Source organism: Malus sylvestris, chromosome 7 (genome assembly GCF_916048215.2).
Source record: "Malus sylvestris chromosome 7, drMalSylv7.2, whole genome shotgun sequence".
NCBI classification, from domain to species: Eukaryota; Viridiplantae; Streptophyta; class Magnoliopsida; order Rosales; family Rosaceae; genus Malus; species Malus sylvestris.
Window position 1 is genome coordinate 30,705,607 of NC_062266.1, and position 22,962 is coordinate 30,728,568.

The window sequence follows — 22,962 nt, forward strand, 5'->3', positions numbered from 1 at the left end:
TCAGGGGGAGTATCTAGAAGTATACTCACTTGATCTTAATGTACTCTTTTTCCCTACGATTAGGAGCATTTTTCCCACTGGGTTTTTGCTACCTAACTAGGTTTTAACGAGGCACCCATCCTGGGCTGATCATACCCTTGTGAGCTCTTCTACTTGCGTCCAGAAGACGTATAGTTTTGACTTAATGCAACTTCTCACTTTTCTCCTTAGCCTATGGGCTTTTCTCCCACCTTGGGTTTTGCCATAGTAAGGTTTTGTGAGTTTTACCACTCCTGCATTCTTCCATCTTTTGAGACTCGCATTCGCTACTTGTGCTGACTAAACGAGACGATTTCATCCACTACTTCTACATTTGCCTGAAGATCTGATGCGCCATCTACTTGAGTATTTGCACACTCAAGGGGGAGTGTTGTGACATATGTTCTTATCAATATGTGATTGTGTAAATCCTAAGTAGAGATAAAATAGGAATCCTTTGGGATCTAGAAGATCTTTCCTAATATACTTTGTATTACTTGGAGAGCAAGTTTCTCTCCTCCTAATTACTATAAATAAAGGCACAATGACTGGGGAATTAACACACAATTCCTCAAGTCTATTCTCCAATCTCTCTTCTTCTCTTTGCCGCATATCTCTGTAAAATATAGGCCACAACAATTTAGAAATTAAAATAGTATTTTTATTATTATTCCAAACGTTTTCATTTTCCCCAAAACCAAAAAAAGAGATCGAGTATTTCATCAAATAAAAAATAAAAATAAAAATTATTTTCCCCCTTGATTGCCACTTCCAGATCCAAATGTACATTGAAATCGCCGTCGATACAGAAACCGAAACTGCACATTGCTTCCAGGTCCAGACAGATCAAGGGAGAGACTGAGTAATTACTATGCCTAAAGATCAGAGAGGTGTAATTAGATCACGTTCTGAACCGGCTTTGAACCCTAATCGACTCAGAGACAAATCTTTGGCTCCTTCTACGTCACTTGCTGCCAATCCCGATGATACGGATACATTCTATGATCAGGGTAAGTTTCAGTTCCACAAACATTATTCAACGTTCATGCATGCATGCATAATCCCACATTAAACGTTCATCGTCGAATGGTTAACGAAAGTTTACATGTCATGGCATTTTTGTTTTCGATCATGTGAAGGGAAATTTCAACTCAGAGAACTTCCAACATTAATTGTGGAAGAGAAATACAACCATATCAACATGTCGCGGCATTTGCTCTCATGAATTTGTGTTAGTATCATTTGAATGGATCGAGTAGTGCATGTTAGAGAGTTTCTGAATTTGGTTTAAGCTATATATAGTGACTTTTTCCATCCATGTTTGAAATCCATGTACAACAACAACAAAGCCTTATCCCACTAAGTCTTAGAACGCCACCATCTATGTGTTTGGCAATACTTTTTATTGAGTGAATCGGAATGAACAATTAGGAACAAACTTCTTCCAAACACCACGATAGCTAGCCGTGGCTACTGAGTGAAAAAAGCCATGGTTTGGTGACCCACGCCATGAAACCGTGGCAGCTGCTGCTTTATGTAGTAGTATCTCTAGCTCATTTTTGTTCAACAATTTTGGTTCTAATTTAATTCCATAACTCCAGGTTGCATTCTTTCTGATGTGTTTACAATTAATCTTTCGAATGTATGTTTTCCCCACAACAATTGTGCAGCGGAATCAGCTGATACAAGTTGCAAAGATTCAGATGTTAGATGCTATGGTGATGAAGATGCATCTTGGATATCATGGTTCTGCAATCAGAAAGGGAATGAATTCTTCTGTGAAGTCGACGATGATTACATCCTCGATGATTTCAACCGTTCAGGTTTAAGAAACCACGTACCATTCTATGATTATGCACTGGATTTAATGTTGGACATTGAGTCTTCCAATGGTAAGAATCAGATAAGTCCATCAGCCAAAATTGCTTTGATGAAGATTTCAGCTTTCATTGCAATACGAAGTTATTAAATTCTTATGTAAATTCCAATGGGATCAACAGATGGCTTAACTGATGAGGAACAGAACAATCTGATCGAATCTGCGACGGAGATGCTCTACGGTTTAATTCATGCCAGATACATAGCAACTAACAAGGGATTGTCTGCAATGGTATGGTGTTTACAATGTACATATTAATATTGCTTTATTTTCTTTCAAAATATTAGATGTCGCACCCCGAAACTCCGGTCGTGTTTCGAACTGTGGCATTATATTTGAGGCTTCCTAATTTAACAGTGTGCAATTCAGTTGGAGAAGTACAGGAACTATGATTTTGGCAGATGTCCAAGAGTGAACTGCAATAAACAACATTGTCTGCCTGTTGGTGAGTCAGACATCCCAAGATTAAGCACTGTAAAAATCTATTGTCCCAAGTGTGAAGACATTTATCCCCCGCAATCCAGACACCAAGAAGGTATCGTTATGTATCGCTTCGTAATTGACATGACGAGTGCCTTCGATACATCTATGAATATCTCATAATTATACATTGTCTTTTAAGTGGCTCAGATTCACCCGTTAAATTTCATGGGATACATGGTAACTAGAATTTTTTACGACTATAATTATGTTTTGAGTTCAGTTTTTCAATGTTTGCCTTGACAACAATCTCAGAAATTGATGGGGCATACTTTGGAACCACATTTCCTCACCTTTTCTTCTTGACCTACGGGCATCTTAAGCCGCAGAAGGCCATTCAGAACTATGTTCCAAGAATACACGGCTTCAAAGTCCGCAACGAATAGTGAATCTTGCCCCTCTTGGTGAAGAAAATATAAAGGGGTCCAAGCAAGCAGAGTTGTTGCCTTGTAAGAAAAGAAACAGGGGCAGTTCCCTATAAGCCCCATTTCGTTGTACTCACTGAGTTTTGTTCATAAAAGTTTTTGGTTTTACTTGGCTTGAGGTTGTGGATCAATTACTCTTGCAATTCTTTGTGTAGAAGTTCTTATTCTTTAGTTTTAACTGGTCAGCCAAGGTCGCGGTATCTCAAACCAATCACGCGTTATCATGTTAAAAAGGTAAAATACGTGACAGCACATGGTAGGCTTGGATACCATTACCGTGACGTTGCAGTTGTATAAGTTTCTCTCCATCAATCATGGGTAGCATGAAAGCTCAAAATTTGCTGAAAGGAAACCAGAGGCTAAAGATTTACCAGAAGGAGGTGAAAATAAAATTTTACAGGAAACCAACAGAAAGTGATATGGGGGTTGAAAACCCGGTCTATATATAGATATGCTAATACTGGTTGATGACATTGCAGTACAGATACCTGGTGCCAGAATTTCTAGGGCTAATAGCTGTTACAAAATAAACTACAGATTAGCTTGGTATCACTTTCACCATTCAGTTTCCGCAGACAAAGCGGTAATCAAAAGAACGTTTTCACGAGGATCACCATGCTTCAGCCAGTGTCTCATACGGCGGATGCTCTGAATGCTTTCAATGATAGCGTCTGCTTCGGATTGCAACCTGCTAATTTCAGAACCTTTGGCTGCGTCCTCTGACATCAGCACCACGAGTTGATCCTGCAAGTCCTTAATCTGCTCAGCAACCCCACTGATTATTTCATTATGTTTCTTTCTGTCTTGAGTTTGCTCCGCGATCTTGATTTGAACTTCTTTTGACTTATCCTGAAGGTGCCCCAACTGAACTTTCATTTCTAGCAAAGAGTTCAGACGATCACGTACTGCCTTGACATCAAATCCAAACGTTTCCAAATCACCTAGTTCTTCAAAGATGCTATCAAAGAAGTCGTCAGGATCCTCAACGTTCAACTTGGAGGTCTTCTCTACCAAAGAGGCAAAGGTTAACATCTTTGCAACCGCTAATGATTCACGACTTAGCTCTCCACATTTAACTAAAGGATAAAAATGTGGTTTTTGCGGATATCTTTTAAATGCATCCATAGATTCAACTTTCTCCCAAATTTCCGGATAAGATTTCACAAATGGCAAATCTGGACTGTCTTGTTGCTCAATGTTAACAGTAACACCAGTTTCAACTTGTGTTCCTGTAACATCATTTTGTTGGTTGGCAGTCTCGGCAGGGTTACCTACAACAAACTTGATGTAAATCAAAATAACTAGAGTCAAAGGAAACTATTGAAAATTTTCACATTTGCTTACTTGAGCCCTCTATAGGTTTTACAGCAGCCACCTTAAGTTCTCTTGTCGAGCAATCTACTGGAGAATCAACAGTTTCCACCTGTCTCACTGCATCTTGAGAACTTGAAATTTTAGACAACACAAGATAAAAATAAATAGGATAAATAAGTACTACCATATGAGGGCAAAAGGAAAACCATAAATAAGTACTATTATTTTGCTCTGCATCCGCCTCACCTGCGACAACAGTTTCAACTTGTCTTCCGTTAACCTCGTTTTGTTGGTTGGGAGTCCCCACAGGGTTACCTAGAACACAATCTTGAAATTAGTCAAACTTGCTACGGGAAAAGGAATCCATGGATTCAATTTTCTTCCATAAACCAAATGTGGATTGTCCTGTTGCTCCACCTCACCTGTGACACCAGCTTCAACCTGTCTTCCATTATCCTCATTTTGTTGGTTGGCAGTCCCAGAAGGGTTACCTAGGACACAAACTTGACATTAGTCAAACTAACTACAGGCAAAGGAATACATTAAAGAAAGTATTTGCTTGATTGTGTGGACATATATCTTGTATATGTCTGTTTATGAGGGCGATCGATATTTTTACAATGCAATTTCAGTGGTCTGCCCCTCCTATCATGTCCTACTCTAGGTCATGGGATATCACTTTGAGATTTTTGTGGTTTACCTTTTCTTTTAGAATGAGTTAATGCTTGATCATCCAGTCCTCCAATCTTCGGTTTCTCAATCTTCTGCAAGAGCAATGAACGCATTTTAATCAGGACCATTAGGTTTCAGAAGAAACAAAATCAGAGGAAAAATAGTGCATGGCTTTCTTTGTATTGCACTTCCTCAAACAATGCAGATGAAAACATTTGATCCCAATTATCCTTGAATGGACATAAAATAAGGCAAGCCGCTTGGACTGCTTACTCAAGCAAAGAGGCCTCCGAGAATATGAACCTAACCTTATTCTCGGAACATTTCCATCAGGCATTATCATGCCATGCAAACCAAAGAGGCAACAGATGCCTAGATTTTGTTGTTTTCCTTTTAAATATCATGCAGACATTTCCCCAGTAATGAGCACTAGTTAACCTTGCTCTTGGAATCACTTGAGTTGGTGAGTGTTGTCAGAATAGTTTAAGTAGTGCTGATAAAACTCACCGACTCAAGTACGTTGAACGATACTGAGTGAACCAACACACTTCTCTGTGATTACAGGGTTTCTTGGGTAAAATGCATAGAATATAGCAAGTTAATGTGGTTTAGAAGGGGAAGACTCTGGAATCATGATTTTGTTTACCACAATGGAACACTCAGCAATAGGAGAATAAATAATTTAATACCAACAACATTTTTCTGAGAGTTCACTTACCACGACATCAGTTACTGGGGATTCTTTGTTTTGAGTTTTAGCGGGCGTTCTCCTTGCATTTGATTTTTCAAACGATAAGGAGTCTTCTGAGTATCCACCCTTTAACTTCTTGGAAAACCATGCAATTGTTTCATCATCTTTAGGTTGCTGAGACTTTTTCGATTTCTTTTTCGTCATTACATAAGGTAATTTATCCATGCTAGGACTCAAGTGCTTCAATTGATTTTTCAATGAAATCCTAGAACAAGGTGTTTTCTTTCGAAGTGGTGTAGCTACCTCGGAGTTTCCAAAACTCTTGCATGATTGTAATTCGTAATCACTTCTGGAACTCTGACATGAATGCTTTGTTGGTACTTGAGAATCCCTTCTAAAGTGAGATTCCTGGAAATAACTGCCAAAATTTTAGTCACACAAGACACAGAATGTTTCGAACATGTTTAGCATCATACCCATAAGAAACATGTAAGGACCCCCCACCTTTCCCTTTATAAAACAAGAGGAAAATGCACATACCGCAAATTCATTACTCCATCTTTCATCATGCCAAACTAAGTGAGTCCTCAATTCTGAAATGCTGAATTCCATCTCCTGCCTTGTGCAGCTTAAAGTGACCGCGTACTTGTTTCCTTCAAGAACTTTCGTAATCTCTCCGACCCACCAACCCATGTCATGGAATGCATCCACTTTATCCAACAAGCTAAAATCTCTTTCATCCGACAGTGGAGGCAGAGGCCGAATCTGATGGCGACACACTACAGTTTTAACATCCCAGTTCTTTGATCTCTTATATTGAAGCAAGAAAGAGTCGATCCCCAGCTGCCCAAGATAAATTGCTGGAAACCAAGCATAAAAAGGTATTACTTTGCTGGGATTCACTTCAACTGCTGTCCCAGGAATGAAATTTGGTCCTGTCATCGTCTATGAACCAATAGTGAAAAATATCAGTTTTCTGTCAATGACAATCATATGTAGTATATACAAAATGTCTATCCTCTCCCAAAATTAGAAGAAAGTCAGATTATTGCAAAAGAGATTAACATATGAGTTGAAAGGTTTGAATTGAAAAAAATACGTACAGGACTCAATAAATCAAAACCTTAAACTCTAAAAAACCAAAAATGAAAGAAAGATCATAGAGATAAATATTTACATTAAAAAGCAAACTGCAGCAGATTTAAATGTTGTGGTTATCGCATCCTTGACCATGTATAGCACGGACTTATTATTAAAAGGGATCACACGCTTATAATCATTCAAGTTGTAATGTGCGTATTATTTTCTTCAAAAATAAATTGTTAGCAAACTCACAACCCCGGATCTTTCTAAAAGTATGTGATACTAATAAGCAGATTACTAAATTTATCTGTTTATTGTAAAACTTCATAAGAATCAAAGATTCAAAGGTAAAAGATTCGGTTCACAATAAAATTGTATAACTTAGCAAGCCAAAATGCTCCTTGAAATACAATTTTAGTTGAGCCACAGATACAATGAACTTGGGGACTAAAACGAGCATTCAAGGTGGAGAAAACTTAATTAAGAAACACAAAATTATCAGAGTAATCCCAGAAGAAATTACAAATCACAAACAGTATCAACTACTGGTCTGCACAACACATTATCAAATCTGCAAAAACAACACCACCACCAACAAAGCCTTATCCCACTAAGTGGAGTCGGCTATACAAGTCCTAGAACGTCACAGCGCTCGTCTTCCATTAGCTCCGAGTACTCCATGCCTTTTCTTAGAGTCTATTATCAAATCCGCAATAAATAAAAATAACAACTTTGGTTGGTAAATCATCAACAGAGTGGTCAAGAGAACCGATGAACTCATGAGAAGTATACAAGACTACAACATTTGGATTATTAAAACATGAACAGCCATTTTAACAAGCTCCTCTTAAAAAATTGCAATAAAAGATGAAAAAAATTGAATTTTTAAACCAAAACAACAAAAGGCAGAGCCAAATATGTACAATAAACAACATGCATGTTCTTAATCATGAAAACCCCTGGTAAAAAATCTTCAAAAAAATTCATAAATAAACACAAAAAAAATCCATGCAAGCAAAAACCCTGAAAAATCATGTATCAGAAAACAAAACCCACATGCATTACCAAAAAACCAGAACCAGTACCTCCTTCTTAGCTCCGACCCAAATGCCGTCTGTGAAATCCCAGTGCGACCGCAAATCGGACCGCCGCAGCACAAGCAGATCAGGCGGGTCTAGAAACCCCACCGTGTACTCATCCTCCTCGAGCTTGATCACAACCCCGGGCCACCACGCGTCGAGGTGAAAGGCGTCGACTTTGTCACCGGGCTCGAAAGGCCTGTCGTCAATGTCGGACGGAGGCACCGGCCGGATGAAACCCACCTCGACGAGCTCCGTCAGGGGCTTGTCCGGGTCGTCGTCGGAGAGCAGAGTCTCGTACTGGACCAGAGCCTTGGTGGAGGAGGATGAGCTTCTGCTGCTGCAGCCGGAAAGGCTCTTCCTTTTCTTCCTCGTGGCCGGAATCGGGGGGTCCGGGTCGATGATTTTGGCCGGGAACCATACACCCTTGTAGCCATCTTCATTGCTGCAAACCTCCACCTTTGAATCCTTGCTCAAATGGGTTGATGATTGACTTCTCTTGACCACCATTTTCTTTTGTTTTCCGTCACTTTCCCGAGAAAATAATCACTGTGTGGGAAAGGGTGGTAGGGTCTCAATCGGTCAAAGGTTTTTGATTCTGTTGCGTGTGGGGGGAAGAGAAAAAGTTGTCATCTTTTCGTCGTAAATCTCTTGCATCACTGTTCAATGCTGACGCAAAATAGTAAAATACTATCTGCTCGGCTGAAACGACGGGTCGTATATTTTGAAGACCAAATTTCACATTTGCACAACCACCTCCCAAATTTTGTTGAGGTTCGTTTTTGGCCCTTGTAGTTTGAATTATGTCAATTTTGTTATTCTATTTTAGTGGTTTTAATTTTTGTCAATTTTCGTGAGACCCTCACAAGAAGGGGTATTTTGAGCGGATTGAAATTTTTTTTTTTTATAATCTTTTTATCATTTTCGTCGTAGATTTCTTTCATCACCGGGTAATATCTAAAGTGAAATAGTAAAATATTTGTTCCGCAATGATTAGTCGTAATTTTTAAAGTCCAAATTTCATTTTTAAATCTTGTGGTTTTGTTTAGGTTCGTTTTTAGTCCTTATAAATTAAGTTGTGTAAACTTTGTCTTTCTAGTTTAGACTGTTTAGCAGTCGATTCAATGTGGCACTCCATCATCATCCAATCATGGAAGATTCTACACAATTTCTTCATGCATACATAATTGAAAAATTAGACATGTTATCTTGAATTTCGAATTGGACTTTCGTCTCAGTTTCGTATAAAAGCTTGTCACCTTTATCTCCTACTCTTTGTTTATTGTATGGAATTTTATATTTGAGATTATTTATACGAAAGATGGAATAACGAATATTAAATTCATTTAAAATATGTAGAAAGATTCAAATTTAGTTATATTAAAGTGACTATATTATTTTAGTTAATTGGGTAAATCTCAGTTTACTACTCTCAAGTTTCGTGATTTTCAATATTTAGTACATGAAGTTTTTTCGTCCCAAAATTATTTCTAAAGTGTTAATTTTGGGACAGTCTCATACATCCGTTAGTCTGGCTATTAAATATTTTGTTAACTGATGATATGGTGCCACGTGGACAATGACAAGGCGCCACATGTCAATAAGGGTCCCACGTGGATATTAAAAATTAAAAAATAAACTTTAAAAAATTAAAAATTACAAAAAAAAAAGTTATCTTCTTCCTTAAACCCCCGACCCCCTCCCTTCTCCCTCCCTTCTCTCCTCTGCACCTACCCAACTGATGAGTCAAAATTATATTATATATTTCACCATATTCTTAGTATAATTTGATAATTATTTTGGTAAAATTTTGGTACTTTGCTTTATATTTTCAACATAAGACATTCGACTTCCTCTGAAGCAAAACGTGACCAAATAGACGAATTTTGGAGTGATTCAAATTGGAGAACGTTCGTGTGTTCCTTAGCTTGTTCGTGTCAAAATCTCAGCAATTTCTACCAAGTGGTTATTTTCTGGAGATTAAATGAAGGAGCAGTACGCGTTGTTGAAAAGTAACGTTTCTAGGCTTAAACTGCGTTTTTTGAGCCCAATATGACGTCGGATGGGTTCGTGGCATTCTGGAGAAGTGTTCAGAATAGTCAAAGCTTTAAATCCAGCTATCTTGGACCAGTTTTGGAGCTAATTTGGGTCCAAAACGTGGCTGTGCAGATTTTTGGACGAATTTACCTAGTCAATTTAAGATTATGTTTCCTATTTTATTTTAAATTATTTAGTTTCCTAGTCTTATTCTAAGACCTTTTATTAGGAGGATTTTATTTAGAGTAGTATAAATAAGTCTTTTGGTAGACCTAGGCTTTTTCTTAGAGAGAACTCATGCAATTTTTTGGAGATAAGATTTGGGACAAAGTTTAGAGATTTTCAGACTTTATTCTACAAGGTGTTTTCATTCTTTTTTTAGTTGAATACAATTATGTTGATTTTAATTATGAATATGCGTAACTAATTTTCTTTTGCTAGGGCAATGTCTTGAGCCTTAGCATGAATATGTAGTTTTTATTTAATTGTTTATGATATTATGCATACATACTTTGAATTATTAATCACTGTGCTTAAACTGTCTTTGTGTCTTAATGATACGCTATCATTAGGATGTTTAGATAAGTAATTGGATGCAATTTGGTCGGAATACCACCGGGGAATTGAGTATTGCTTCTTGTGATTAATAGTTGTAATTTCACCTATGATGAATACTACGTCTTAGGGGTTGCATGGTTTTTCAAGAGGTTTTCACAAAACGTAATGAGTCATGCATGTTTATATTTGATCTGAATACCACAGACGGATTGCATGTTTGATATACGTTCTAGCTTGAATACCACGAGTAGAATATGCATTAGGAAAACCTAACCTTCAAAGTTACATGAATAATTCATAAGTAATTAGTAAATCTACGTATGATTGTTAAGAGGATGGCGAAACCCTGTTACCTTCTTACTTTGAATTCTAAAAATTGTTTCATTTTTCCTTCTTTAAAAATTGCAATTTTAGTTAACCTTTTAAATTAAATTCTTTTTTTTCTTAATTTAGGTCATTAAATCATCATTTTCCAAAACTTTATTCTAAATACTTAGTTGAGATTTGATTTTACGTTAATTTATTTAAATTAATCCCTGTAGAGAACGATCTTACTTGAGCAAATTATACTACAATAACCTTGTTTCTCTTGCAAGTATTTTTAAGTGTTTTTATCCCTACTTTTACAGGTGGTAAAATCCCTATAAAAGTGACTATATTATTTTAGTTAATTGGGTAAATCTAAGTTTACTACTCTCAAGTTTTGTGGTTTTCAACATTTAGTACATGAAGTTTTTTTCGTCCCATAATTATACCTAAAGTGTTAATTTTGGGACAGTCTCATACATCCGTTAGTATGGCTGTTAAATATTTCGTTAACTGATAATGTGGTGTCACGTGGACAATGACAGGGTGCTACATGTCAATAAAGGTCCCACGTGGATATTAAAAATTAAACATTAAAAATTACAAAAAATAAAAAAATTACAAACAAAAAAAGTTGTCTTCTTCCTCAAACCCCCGACCCCATCCCTTCTCCCTCTCTTCTCTCCTATGGACTTACCCAATCTCTGCACTTCCATCATTCCCCTTCCGTCTTCGACTCTACCCACTCAACCCTCATCCTCTTCGGCGGCCCTATGAGCTCAAAGGAAAGTGCCTCACCTACCAGATTTGACGGCAAATCTCAAGAAATCGACCGTAAATCTGGAGAAAAGCAGAGGATCGAGTCAATTGAGCTCGACCTTGACCGGATCCGACGACGCCCCATCTTATGGAGGGTGTCCCAGAATAGTTGGATGTTCCTGGACTTGCCGATGACATCAAGCATTTTGTTGTGGGTGAAAAGGGTCTCCATCATGTTCCTTAACGTACTGATTCGTGTTGAAAATGGTCTCCATCATCTTCTCAACGGCACCAATATTCGGGTCGAACCCTTCATCCACTATCAAATTCCAAATCTTTGAAGCCTCGATCAAATCACCCACATCACAAAAACCTTGAATCAAACACCTGTAAGTAAACCCATCGGGCTGAATCGATTCCTTTAACTTCAAAACCAGAAAACTCACCTCAACAACGAGTTTCGACCCACACAAATCCTCAACCACCACATTCAAAATCCCCAAATTGTACCCAAATACAAACCCATTCATGGCGTGAAAGAAATCGACACACTAGTTCAACTCCCTGGCCTTGGCCAACGTCCTAAGAGCAATCAGAAAAGTCTTGCGATTCACCAAACGACGAGTTGTAGACCTGAAGGAAGAACTCATGCGTGAGTTGGAAGGCGGATGAGTTGAGGATCGAGTGGAGACGTGACTCGGGCTAGTTCTGTTGCTGGTAGAGAATGGTACAGACCTAGAGGAGGTAGGCCGGGTCGACCAGGGATGGGGTGGCGGAGGCGACTTGGGTAGGTGCAAAGGAGAGAAGGGAATGAAGGTCGGCGAGGGTGGGGTTGAGGAAGAAGACACATTTTTTTTGTAATTTTTGTAATTTTTTTAATGTTTAATGTTTATATTTATTTTTAATATTCATGTGGGATCCTTATTGATGCGTAGGATCCAATCATTGTCCACGTATGTGTCACGTCATCCGTTAACGGGAGATTTAACAGTCAGACTAACGGAAATTAACACTTTAGGTATGACTCTGGGACGAAAAAAAATTTATATACTAAATGTTGAAAATCACGAAACTTGAGAGTAGTAAATTGAGATTTACCCTAGTTAATTTGACTAACTCCATAACTGCTTTATGAAAATAATTATGGTAAATTACATAGTACCCTCAGATTTGAGGTCTATAACAATCTCATACAACATCTTTAAAACATTTCACTTTTATATCTCACGTATTATTTTATTTCAAAATAATATATCCATCAGATTTTCCATCAATTGTTCCATTAAAAGCTGACATGGCTGCCACATTTATATAACATGGCAAAAAAAATATTTTTTTATAAATTTGAAAATAATTAATTAAAAAATTAAAAAAAAAAAAAAAAACCTTAAAACCCATCTTCCCCCACTTCTTCCTTCACTCTCTTCACCTCCCCTCCATTCTCTCTCCCATTCCTTCCTCTTCACCTCCCCGCCACACTCGCCGCCTCCTCATTTCCCTCCCAACCCACCAAACCCACCTGCCCAATTTGGGACATCGAAAAAGGGGGTCGTCGAGTCGCCGAGCTGGATATGCGCCACCAAGCCGCCTCCTGCCTGTCGTTGCTGCCTGAAATCGGACCCGCATCCTGCTGCAATTCCTTCTGCACCAACCCACTCCAATACCTACATGCTGCACCAGATCACGGAAACTTGCCGTTCGTTGTTCTTGTTCGCATATTGTCGGAGATCGATGAAATTCTTGGTACCAAGAACTCGATGTCCCAAATTGGAAGCAGAATATACTCCTTTCTCGGCTCTCTAAACTTTGCTTGTCAAAGCCATGTTTAGCTTTTGTTTTAGCTTCAACTCCAATAACTCTGGTTGCAGCTTCGTAGTTGCAAGTAGCCAGGCATGTTTGGATGCACAATAACGTGCTCAAATCAACAGATTAAAACGACTTGATTAATCTGTTTTTCTTAAGTTTTTTTACACCCAAACAAACAGCACTTATCGGAGTTTGGTGTATTGTTTTTTGAACTTCTTCGATTGTACAAATTGCTTTGACTGCTTCAGCTCCTCTTGTTCCCGTCAGTTGTAATTGTGTGTTTCGATCTCTTAATTAATCCCCCATTCTTAATTAGCTACTCAAATTTGTTTTTAAATTTCTTGGGGCTTGAACAAATGGATTCTGTATTCTGTTGTTTGGTTGCTGAGAAAATGTTGAGAGAGAAGGGGAAGAAAAGTAGAGCAAGATTCACTGAAAACTTCTGAAGTGTTGTGTGATTTGGTAATCTGATAAGAACCCAGATCGTGGTTTTGGATTATTTCTTGTATTTTTCCAGCACTTTCTCGGATTCCAAACAAAGTGGCATAAATTTGTGAATTTGGGGAAGGCTTTTGACATTTCTGGGAATTTTTGCAGGTGGTGCAAAGCAATTGAGTAAATCAGTGCTTCTCTGTTCTTCAAGACGATATACGAGTATGAGTAGTTCTCGACGACCCCCTTTTTCGATGTCCCAAATTGGGCAGGTGGGTTTGGTGGGGTGGGAGGGAAAGGAGGAGGCCGCGGGTGTGGTGGGGAGGTGAAGAGGAAGGAGTGGGAGAGAGAAGGGAGGGGAGGTGAAGAGAGTGGAGGAGAAGTGAGTCGGGAAGATGGGTTTTGGGGTTTTTTTTTATATATATTTTTTAATTATTTTTTTTTTAAATTCATAAAAAATTATTATTATTACCACGTGGCATAAATGTGGTAGCCACGTGACACAAATGTGGTAGTTACGTGGTATAAATGTGGCAGCCACGTCAGTTCTTAACGAAACAATGGGTAGAAAATCTAACGAATATATTATTTTGAAATAAAATAATACGTGAGGTATGAAAGTGAAATATTTTAATGATGTTGTATGGGGTTGTAATAGACCTCAAACCTGAGCGATACTATGTAATTTACCCAAATAATTATTTTGGAATTTATAGATTCTCATTAACTTACAATTTGATTTTATATTTTTATAACAAAATTACATTTCGAGAGTAATTGCTAATTACATGTTTTTGAGTTGAAAGGTGAGTCATTACATCAATCATATGTGTGAAGAACGTTGCCAACCACTTAAAGTTTGTCTTCTTTTCTATTTATTCAATAATGTATAAAAGTGGAAGATATAAAAAGTAAAATATTGGGGAAGACTTGACAATAAACAATTATTTCAAATGAAAACCAATGAAAATGATTTGAAAACTTTGAGTTTTAACGATAAAAATAAAATAAAGGGTAAAATGAATAGTACTAAAATTGATTTTTAAATGTAAAAATGTGATTTTTCTTTAAAGATAACAGCATCGGGAATTTTTCTTTAAAGTTCTCTTATTTCAATCCCCTTTTATAATAAGTTGATACTAAACTCGTCATCCACATAAGTCAAATATAAAACTTTTCACTTACAAATTGAGAATAATATCACCAAACCGTTATATTCGGTTCCCATCTTTTAATTTAAAAAGGAGAAGTGACACATTGGAAAATATACATGAGGAATGGTATCTACCTTCTTTCTTTTGTATAGAATGATTAGACGGACATATCTCTTCGTCAAATTCGGATTTGAGAGGATTTTAAAAGACGTTAAAATCCTAGTGTAGTCAACTAAAAGATTTTAAAGGATTTTATAATCCATTCAAATCTAGGTGTATTCAATTAAAAGATTTTAAAAGATTAAAATTCATCTAAATCTAAGTGTATTAAAAAAATTAAGATTTTGGAAGATTTCAATAAGTTGTAAATTTTATGCGATTTGAGAGCCAAAAATATATATAACCAAGACTAAAAAGAATTCAACCTCACCCCTTAGGATTTCAAATCCTTCCACCACAATGCACCACAATCCATTCAAATTCTTAAAATCCATATGAATTTTGTAGGAGTCCTTAATCCTCTTAAATCCTATAAAATCTATCACTTTTAAAATCCTTTAAAATCTTTAGTTTAACTACACCACCTAAGCTTCCTCCGAAGAAAAAATGTTCGCTGCACCGAAAAACCCCCCGCCCGTCCCCTTTATTTTGTTGCGCGTGGGGGGAGGGAAAAAGTTGTCATCTTTTCGTCGTAAAATACTATCTGACGCAAAATACTATTTGCTCTCTGAAACTACGGGTCGTATATGTTTGAAGACCAAATTTATTTCACATTTGCAAACCCCCAAAATTTTGTTGAGTTCGGTTTTTGCCCTCGTAGTTTAAATATGTCTATTTTGTTATTTTGTTTTGGAAAAGTTATAGCAATAGTTCCTTAATTTAGCCCAATTTGAGCAATGATCCCTCAACTTTAACTCAATTATAGCAGTGATTCTTTCAACATGACTCGTTTTGACAGAGTTAACGAAAATGACAATAGCTTCATATTTTGAGGAGTTAAGGGATAGGGACCATATTGAGTCAAAATTGAGAGACCATTGCAACAATTTCGTCTTCTATTTTAGTGTTTGTAACTTGTAATTGTTGTCAATTTTCGTGAGACCCTCACATGAAGGGGTATTTTGAGTTTGTGAGGAGAGAAAAAGTTTTGATCTTTTTGTCGTTTTTGTTGTGGATTTTTTCATCACTATCTGAAGCGAAATGGTGAATGTTTGCTCCGTAATGACTAGTCTTAACTTCTAAGGTCCAAATTTCATTCTTAGGTCTCGTAGTTTTGTTGAGTTTTGTTTTTAGCCATTGTAAATTAAACGGTGTAAACTTTGTCTTTCTAGTTTAGTAGTCGATGCAATGTGGCGTACCAAAAAAATGAACACAAATGGAATAAAATAAAAGCAGAGTTTTATGTCCCAATCTCCAACTAACCCAACTCCATCCAAACCACTCCATCATCCAATCATGGAAGATTCTACACAATTTCATGATGCTTATATAATTCAAAAGGTTGGACATGTTATCTTTGTTCATTGCGTGAGATTTTATATTTGAGATCCTAAATGAAAAATGAATAAACGAATATTAAATTTATCTAAATATGTAAAAAGATTCCAATTAGGTTATATAAAGTTGATGATATTATTTTAGTTAACTTGACTAACTCCGTAGTTGCTTTATAAAAAATATTATTTTGAAATTTATATATCCTCATTAACTTACAATTTGATTTTATATTTTTATAAAAAAAAAAAATACATTTCGAGAGTAATTACATGTTTTTCAGTTAAAAGGTGAGTAATTGGGAACATTGCAAACCACTTAAAGTTTGTTGTCTTATTTTTTATTTATTCAGTAATGTATAAAAAGTGGAAGATATAAAAAGAAAATTATTGCAGAAGACTCCGCTATAAGCAATTGTTTGAATCATCTTTTATAATAAGTTGATATCAAACTCGTCATCCACATAAGTCAAATATAAAACTACACTTACAAACTGAAAAAAATAAAATAAAATAACACTAAATTGTAGTATTCAATTCCCATCTTTTAAATTAAAAAGGAGAAAAGACACATTGCAAAATATACATGAAAAATGAAACCTAACTTTTTTTTTTATTAAGTAAATTTTGCAAAGAAGGATTATGTGAAACTAGCTTTTCGTCAAAAGTTGTAGACGAGATACCAACCTTCTTCTAAAAGAGAAAAGACCGTCGTACTCAGAAAGCCCGCGGGTCCCCCTCTACCGAAAGCTACCTTCCCCAATATACATATATTTCTAATGTCATTTTGGTTATTGAGAGAGTATAATATAACATAAAATCAAATTAAGAACATAATATTAGTTTCGAACTTTTCCCTTCTCTCAATAATAATATTTTTTTTTTTTAAAAACATAATATTTGTTGGCATTGGGCAAATTGTGATTGGTGTAATTGAAAATTACAAAGCAACTCAAATTTGTCAAGTTCCTCTTCCCCCGTTCTCTTTATCTCTCTTCCCATCAAATTTCTCGCCACCTTCCTCCCAAAGTCTACCAACTCCACAACCATTCCACCAAGTCAATAAAATCCCTCTCTCTCTCTCTCTCTCCATTCTCCCTGCGATACAAAAATCCTCCCCTTCAATCCAATTCAATTTCCACCATGTTGTTGTTGGTAGACTGCTCCGGCTGCCACACGCCGCTGCAGCTGCCGCCCGGCGCTCGGACGATCCGCTGCGCCCTGTGCCACGCCGTCACTCGCATCGCCGACTCCCGCGCTCTTCCTCCTCCCCCTTATTCCTCCTCCTCCTCCTCCTCATCTTACCACCACGCACCTCCTCCATCCCCTTCTCCCTACACCCACGCGCCGCCGGTGCCTTCGCCGTCGGCGCACGGGCGGAAGCGTGCCGTCATATGCGCCGTGTCGTATAAGCGGTCCCGGCACGAACTCAAGGGCTGCATTAACGACGCCAAGTGTATGAAGTACTTGCTGGTCAACAAGTTCAACTTTCCCGAGTCCTCCATTCTCATGCTCACCGGTAATCTCTTGAGCTTCCCATTTCTTCGATTCTTCAAAGTTTAAACTTTTTTTATGTTGCGTATGAGTTGAATTATATGGGTATTTATCTGTTTAATTTTAATTAAATTTCAGCTTATGGTTCAGCAAAGACTAGTTCTTGCGTTCTTATCTTCCATAGATTAGAGTTGCAAATCATTGAATTATTCTAAATTTTCTGTAAAGCATCGATCTTTTTTGTCAGGTGGGTATTTTTTTCTACAGTATGAATAGTTGTGCAATTACCATTTATGTGGTTAGGTACGATTAAGCTTGAGCGGATGTGCTCCCCTTAAGCACCCAATCTCGAATTCCCGTCCACATTTTAGATTAGTTTGAGTATAATATCACTCGTATAAAAACAATAACAATTGAGAATTCAAAATCATTACTTAGTGTTTCGTATCTAAATCGTGTTTCTGTGAAATGGTGGTAAAAACTTGCTTTGATAATGCACTATGGTTTCTTTAGAATGTAATTGGTACAATGTTCCTAAAACCGTAATGTAGAAACTTCTGACCTTAATCTAAATCTCTATGCGGAGTGTTTCTTGCAGAAGAAGAAGTTGATCCTTATAGGCGCCCGACCAAGCAAAATATGAGAATGGCAATGTATTGGCTTGTGCAAGGTTGTCAAGCAGGGGATTCTTTGGTGTTTCATTATTCTGGTCATGGATCACAACAGAGGAACTACACTGGGGATGAGGTGGATGGATTTGATGAAACGCTTTGTCCTTCGGATTTTGAGACTCAAGGGATGATTGTTGATGATGAGATCAATGCGACAATTGTCAGACCTCTACCTGCTGGGGCAAGGCTTCATGCAATTGTGGACGCTTGTCATAGCGGTACTGTGCTAGATTTACCATATCTCTGTAGGATGGACAGGTAACTACAGCTCAATCTTCTGTTATGTTTATGTGCATAATGTTACTCCGGCAATCTGTTTTGTGCTTATTGTTGCTGTATGTATTATTTATTTATTCGTTCTGGTGTGTGGATCTAGAAACGGGAAGTATGTATGGGAGGATCATCGCCCTAGATCAGGTGTTTGGAAAGGAACAAACGGTGGAGAGGCCATTTCCTTCAGTGGTTGTGATGATGATCAAACCTCTGCCGATACCTCAGTAAAGTCTTTGACAAAAAATTTAAACTGTTATTTATGCTAGAGCAGCAATGTCTCCTTTTCTAACATAAGGCCGTTAAAAGAAACAAAGCTAACGCTTCACATGTGCAGGCTTTGTCCAAGATTACTTCAACTGGTGCCATGACTTATGCTTTCATCCAAGCCATCGAGCGTGGACATGGAACTACATATGGGAACATATTGAACGCAATGCGATCTACCATCCGTAACACAGATAATGGTGTTGGAGGTGGTATTGTGACATCTCTTATCTCCATGCTTTTGACAGGAGGGAGTCTTGGCGGGTTAAGACAGGTATGATACAGAATCTGATGTTTATTAGCAGTATTTTGATTGGAAATGGCATGCCAAATTATGTGACCCTTGATAAACTTGATCTTATATCAATTAAGCTGGTTTCGATTAGCATCTTTAACTCTCCTTTGAACGGTCTTTGCTGCAGGAACCACAGCTAACTGCCAATCAAGCATTTGATGTGTATGCAAAGCCTTTCTTCTTGTAAGTTTTGGTGCAGGATCGCCAATTTATTGCTCATAATCATTCATTAATCATTCCCAAGCCTCCTATTCGTGTATACAGTTCCCGGAGAAACCCAATTTTGTATCTGCTTGTGTTTAATGTATTGTTTACCAATCCTGTGTTTTCCTTGTTCTTGGATGATGATCGATGGGTGTTAGGTATGCTGTGTAGATCCGATTTCGAACAAGACCCTAACCGATAAAATCTGTATCTGAAACTTCCTTGCACTGGAACAAGTATAACCTGCACCTAGTAAACAATGCAAGCAGGAGTTCGAACCACATTAGTCTTTTTCCCTGTTAAGATTTGAAACCCTATGTTTTTTCTTCCATAAGACGGAGTCAAAAGCTGTGGCATCTCAAATAATTCGACATGTGAATGGTTTTGAATGAGCGGCGACATTTTTCAACGTATGCTCGAATAGAATAAAATCGAAGAACAAGATGCAAAGTATTGTAGCAAAGGGCATCTTAACAACATTGGAAATTTGGAATATATAAGAGCAACTCCATCCCGAAAAAATAAGTTGGCTCAAAGACCATTTAATCCACCCAAATGAATAGTAATTGATATGTGATTGGTCAAATGTATCTTCACTTCTAAAACTAAATAGCCTAGTCAATTTTATTAAAATATTATTTATTTTTAATCTTTGACATTTTTTTATTTATAAAAAAATATTATTAATTTATGACATTTTATTTATTTATTTATTTATAAGTTTTTTGGCCGAAAAATATGGATCATTGATCTAAAAATCGAACTGTCCAGATTGTGCCATGTCACTAGTCGTTTGGTTTGAATTTCAATTTTTTTTTACTGTTGGAAATCCAACGACCCAGAAAACTAGCAGTTGGAAATCCAACGAACGAGGCTTAGCCACGTGGCCCATGTCCCGCCCCTCTTTAATGCGCCTGACGCAAAAAAAAAAAAATTGTGTAGTCCGCTGACGTCATGAGGGCGTTAGCATGATGCCAGATAGGCCGGTTTCTACCTCAGCCCATTTTGGACCGGCCTACAAACTGACTTGGACTTTGAATTAGCCTATTTTTAAGGATGGAGGGGTTTTTTTGGGTGCCAGCCTATTTTTTTTAAGCTTTGAGCCAGCCTCTTAGGGGGCTGGAGTTGCTCTAAAGTCCCACAATTTGAGGATGATGATCACAACATCTTCTCTTCCCTTTTTCCTCAGACTCTCTCCCCATGTTGATGCCTGTACAATGCTCAAACTGCCATGAAAATGTGCAGCTACTACCGGCAGGTGCAGCCACCATTTGCTGCCCCGTAAGCCACGTTGCCACGTACACAGCCCCGTACTCCTAAACTGCCATGAAAATGTGCAGCTACTACCGGCAGGTGCAGCCACCATTTGCTGCCCCGTAAGCCACGTTGCCACGTACACAGCCCCGTACTCCTACTCCCACCACTACTCATCTCATCAACTTCCACTCCCAGCCAGGCCTATGCCCCCGTACAGCCAATTACCTCCAGGGCCACCTACGTTGGCTCGAGGATACAAGCGAGTTGTGATATGTGCTGTGTCGTATACGAACTACAAGCATGAGGTTAAGGGCTGCATCAATGATGCAAACTGTATGACTTATTTACTTGTCAACCGGTTCCAGTTCCCCGATTCCTCCATTCTCATGCTTGTTGAGGAAAAAATTTAGAATACATAACTCTAACACAAATGTTGGAGAGACAACACAAGTAAACAAATTACTTGTATTACACACAAAATATTACAACACACACTTTCAAGGACACTCTTTCACTAGAACACTCACACTCCTACAAGACTACCCTTACTTCTCACTCTCACTTGGCTCTCTCTTACTTCTTCTTCTTGATTGCTTTCACACTTTGTTACAATCTTACACACACACACACACACCTATTTATAGGTGTGGTTGCCGACATAAATAATGCTAGAATTTTCTAGCATATTATTACACACACAACAAACCGACTTGCTTTCCTAAAAGGCTTTGAGTTCTCCTAGCTTCTAATACATTCTTTAGCTTAGATATTTAGGTGGATAACCAACTTAAATTGCTGGAATCTTCCAGCTACTTTTGCCGACAAAGATTGCTAGATTTTTCTAGCTTTTGCATGCCTTGGTTTTAGATTGGATCACTTGTCTTAGGCCACACCAATTGGGCTAGTGTTGATTTTCAACACTCCCTCTCAACACCAGCTCATTCTTTTCTCCATACTGAGTTGACAACGAAACTTTTCAAACTTGCTGGTACTCAAACCTTTAGTGAACAAGTCTGCAACTTGTTCATCTGTATTGATTTGTCTCATCTCAATCTCTTTTTGCAAGACCTTCTCTCTAATGAAATGATAGTGTACCTCCACATGTTTGGTTCTTGCATGAAAGACTGGATTTTCCGCCAAGCGAATTGCCGATTGGTTATCACAGTATAATGGTACTGGATAATCTACTGGTTGATGTAGATCACTCATCAACTGTACCAGCCATGCATTCTCTTGAGCTGCCATTGCTGCTGCTCTATACTCTACTTTTGTGGTTGACAAAGATACCATTGGTTGTCTCTTGCTGCACCACAAAACTATTCCAGAACCAATTCTGAAGACATACCCAGTGGTCGATCTTCTGGTGTCATGATCTCTTGCAAAGTCTGCATCACAATAACCAATTAACTTGCAGTCTTCACCTTTCTTGTACAAAAGACCATAGTCAATTGTACTCTTCACATATCTCAGTATTCGTCGAACTGCTTCCAAGTGAGGCTTCTTTAGATTTTGCATGTACTGACTCATCACACCAACTGCATAAGAAATGTTAGGTTCAGTCAAGGTTAAGTAGATTAGACTACGTACCAATTGTCGATACATCATCGCATCTTCCAAATATTTTCCTTCATGTGCACACATTTTGGCATTTGGCTCCATCGACGTCGAACTCAGCTTGCATTCGAGCATTCCGAACCTCTTCAATAAATCTTTGGCATACTTCTGTTGACAGAGAAATATTCCTTCTTGTGTGAGATCAACCTCTAGACCAAGGAAGTGCTTGAGTTGACCAAGTTCCTTCATCTGGAAACGGACTGATAAATTCTCATTCGTCCGAAGAATTTCTGCCTCATCATCACCGGTTATGATTAAGTCATCCACATACACTAGCACGATAGCTAGCTTTCTTTCATTGGCTTTGACAAACAGGCTGGAATCTGCAGGTGTTACTGAATAACCACTTTGTGTGAAAAACTCTGCAATCTTACCGTACCACGCTTTTGGTGCTTGTTTCAAACCGTAGAGTGCTTTCCTTAACTTGCACACGTACTCAGGATGAGTTTCGCTTTTAAAGCCCATTGGCTACATCATGTAGATCTCCCGATCTAACTCTCCATGCAAGAAAGCATTCTTCACATCCATCTGGTAAAGATTCCAATCTTTGTTAACTGCAAGTGCAAGTAGGACTCGTACCGTTGTAAGTTTCGCCACTGGACTAAACGTTTCATCATAGTCTAGTCCGTACTGTTGAGAGAAACCACGCGCTACCAATCGTACCTTGTACCACTCGATTGACCTATTTGGATGACGCTTTATCT

General features: G+C 37.9%; 2 protein-coding genes, 1 long non-coding RNA gene and 2 pseudogenes across 5 annotated transcripts; 4 read left to right on the forward strand and 1 right to left on the reverse strand.

Annotated features, from left to right (window-relative positions):
* Window positions 1–715: 715 nt before the first annotated feature.
* Window positions 716–2,910, forward strand: LOC126627634 (casein kinase II subunit beta-2-like). Of its 3 annotated transcripts, none has more exons than XM_050297140.1 (5): window positions 716–1,028; window positions 1,689–1,910; window positions 2,019–2,128; window positions 2,255–2,432; window positions 2,633–2,910. In XM_050297140.1, the coding sequence occupies exons 1-5, from the start codon at window positions 890–892 to the stop codon at window positions 2,761–2,763; spliced, it is 780 nt and encodes a 259-aa protein (XP_050153097.1). In that variant the 5' UTR covers window positions 716–889; the 3' UTR covers window positions 2,764–2,910. The 3 variants fall into 3 exon arrangements, with proteins under 3 accessions (XP_050153097.1, XP_050153098.1, XP_050153099.1); XM_050297141.1 differs by having other exon boundaries at window positions 2,267–2,432; XM_050297142.1 differs by having other exon boundaries at window positions 2,255–2,442; window positions 2,633–2,710.
* A 258-nt stretch (window positions 2,911–3,168) lies between these two features.
* LOC126627632 (DUF724 domain-containing protein 3-like) lies at window positions 3,169–8,248 on the reverse strand (annotated as a pseudogene).
* Window positions 8,249–12,580: 4,332 nt separating this feature from the next.
* LOC126627803 (uncharacterized) lies at window positions 12,581–14,273 on the forward strand. The gene is made up of 2 exons (XR_007625137.1): window positions 12,581–13,569; window positions 13,705–14,273. It is a non-coding gene; the product is annotated as an uncharacterized LOC126627803 (long non-coding RNA).
* Window positions 14,274–17,179: 2,906 nt separating this feature from the next.
* LOC126629269 (metacaspase-1-like) lies at window positions 17,180–19,501 on the forward strand. The gene is made up of 5 exons (XM_050299237.1): window positions 17,180–17,705; window positions 18,279–18,609; window positions 18,728–18,848; window positions 18,959–19,162; window positions 19,311–19,501. Exons 1-5 carry the CDS (start codon window positions 17,330–17,332, stop codon window positions 19,368–19,370), a joined length of 1,092 nt encoding a protein of 363 aa, XP_050155194.1. The 5' UTR covers window positions 17,180–17,329; the 3' UTR covers window positions 19,371–19,501.
* A 33-nt stretch (window positions 19,502–19,534) lies between these two features.
* The window catches only part of LOC126630275 (metacaspase-1-like), a 7,253-nt pseudogene continuing 3,825 nt past the window's right edge, over window positions 19,535–22,962 (forward strand).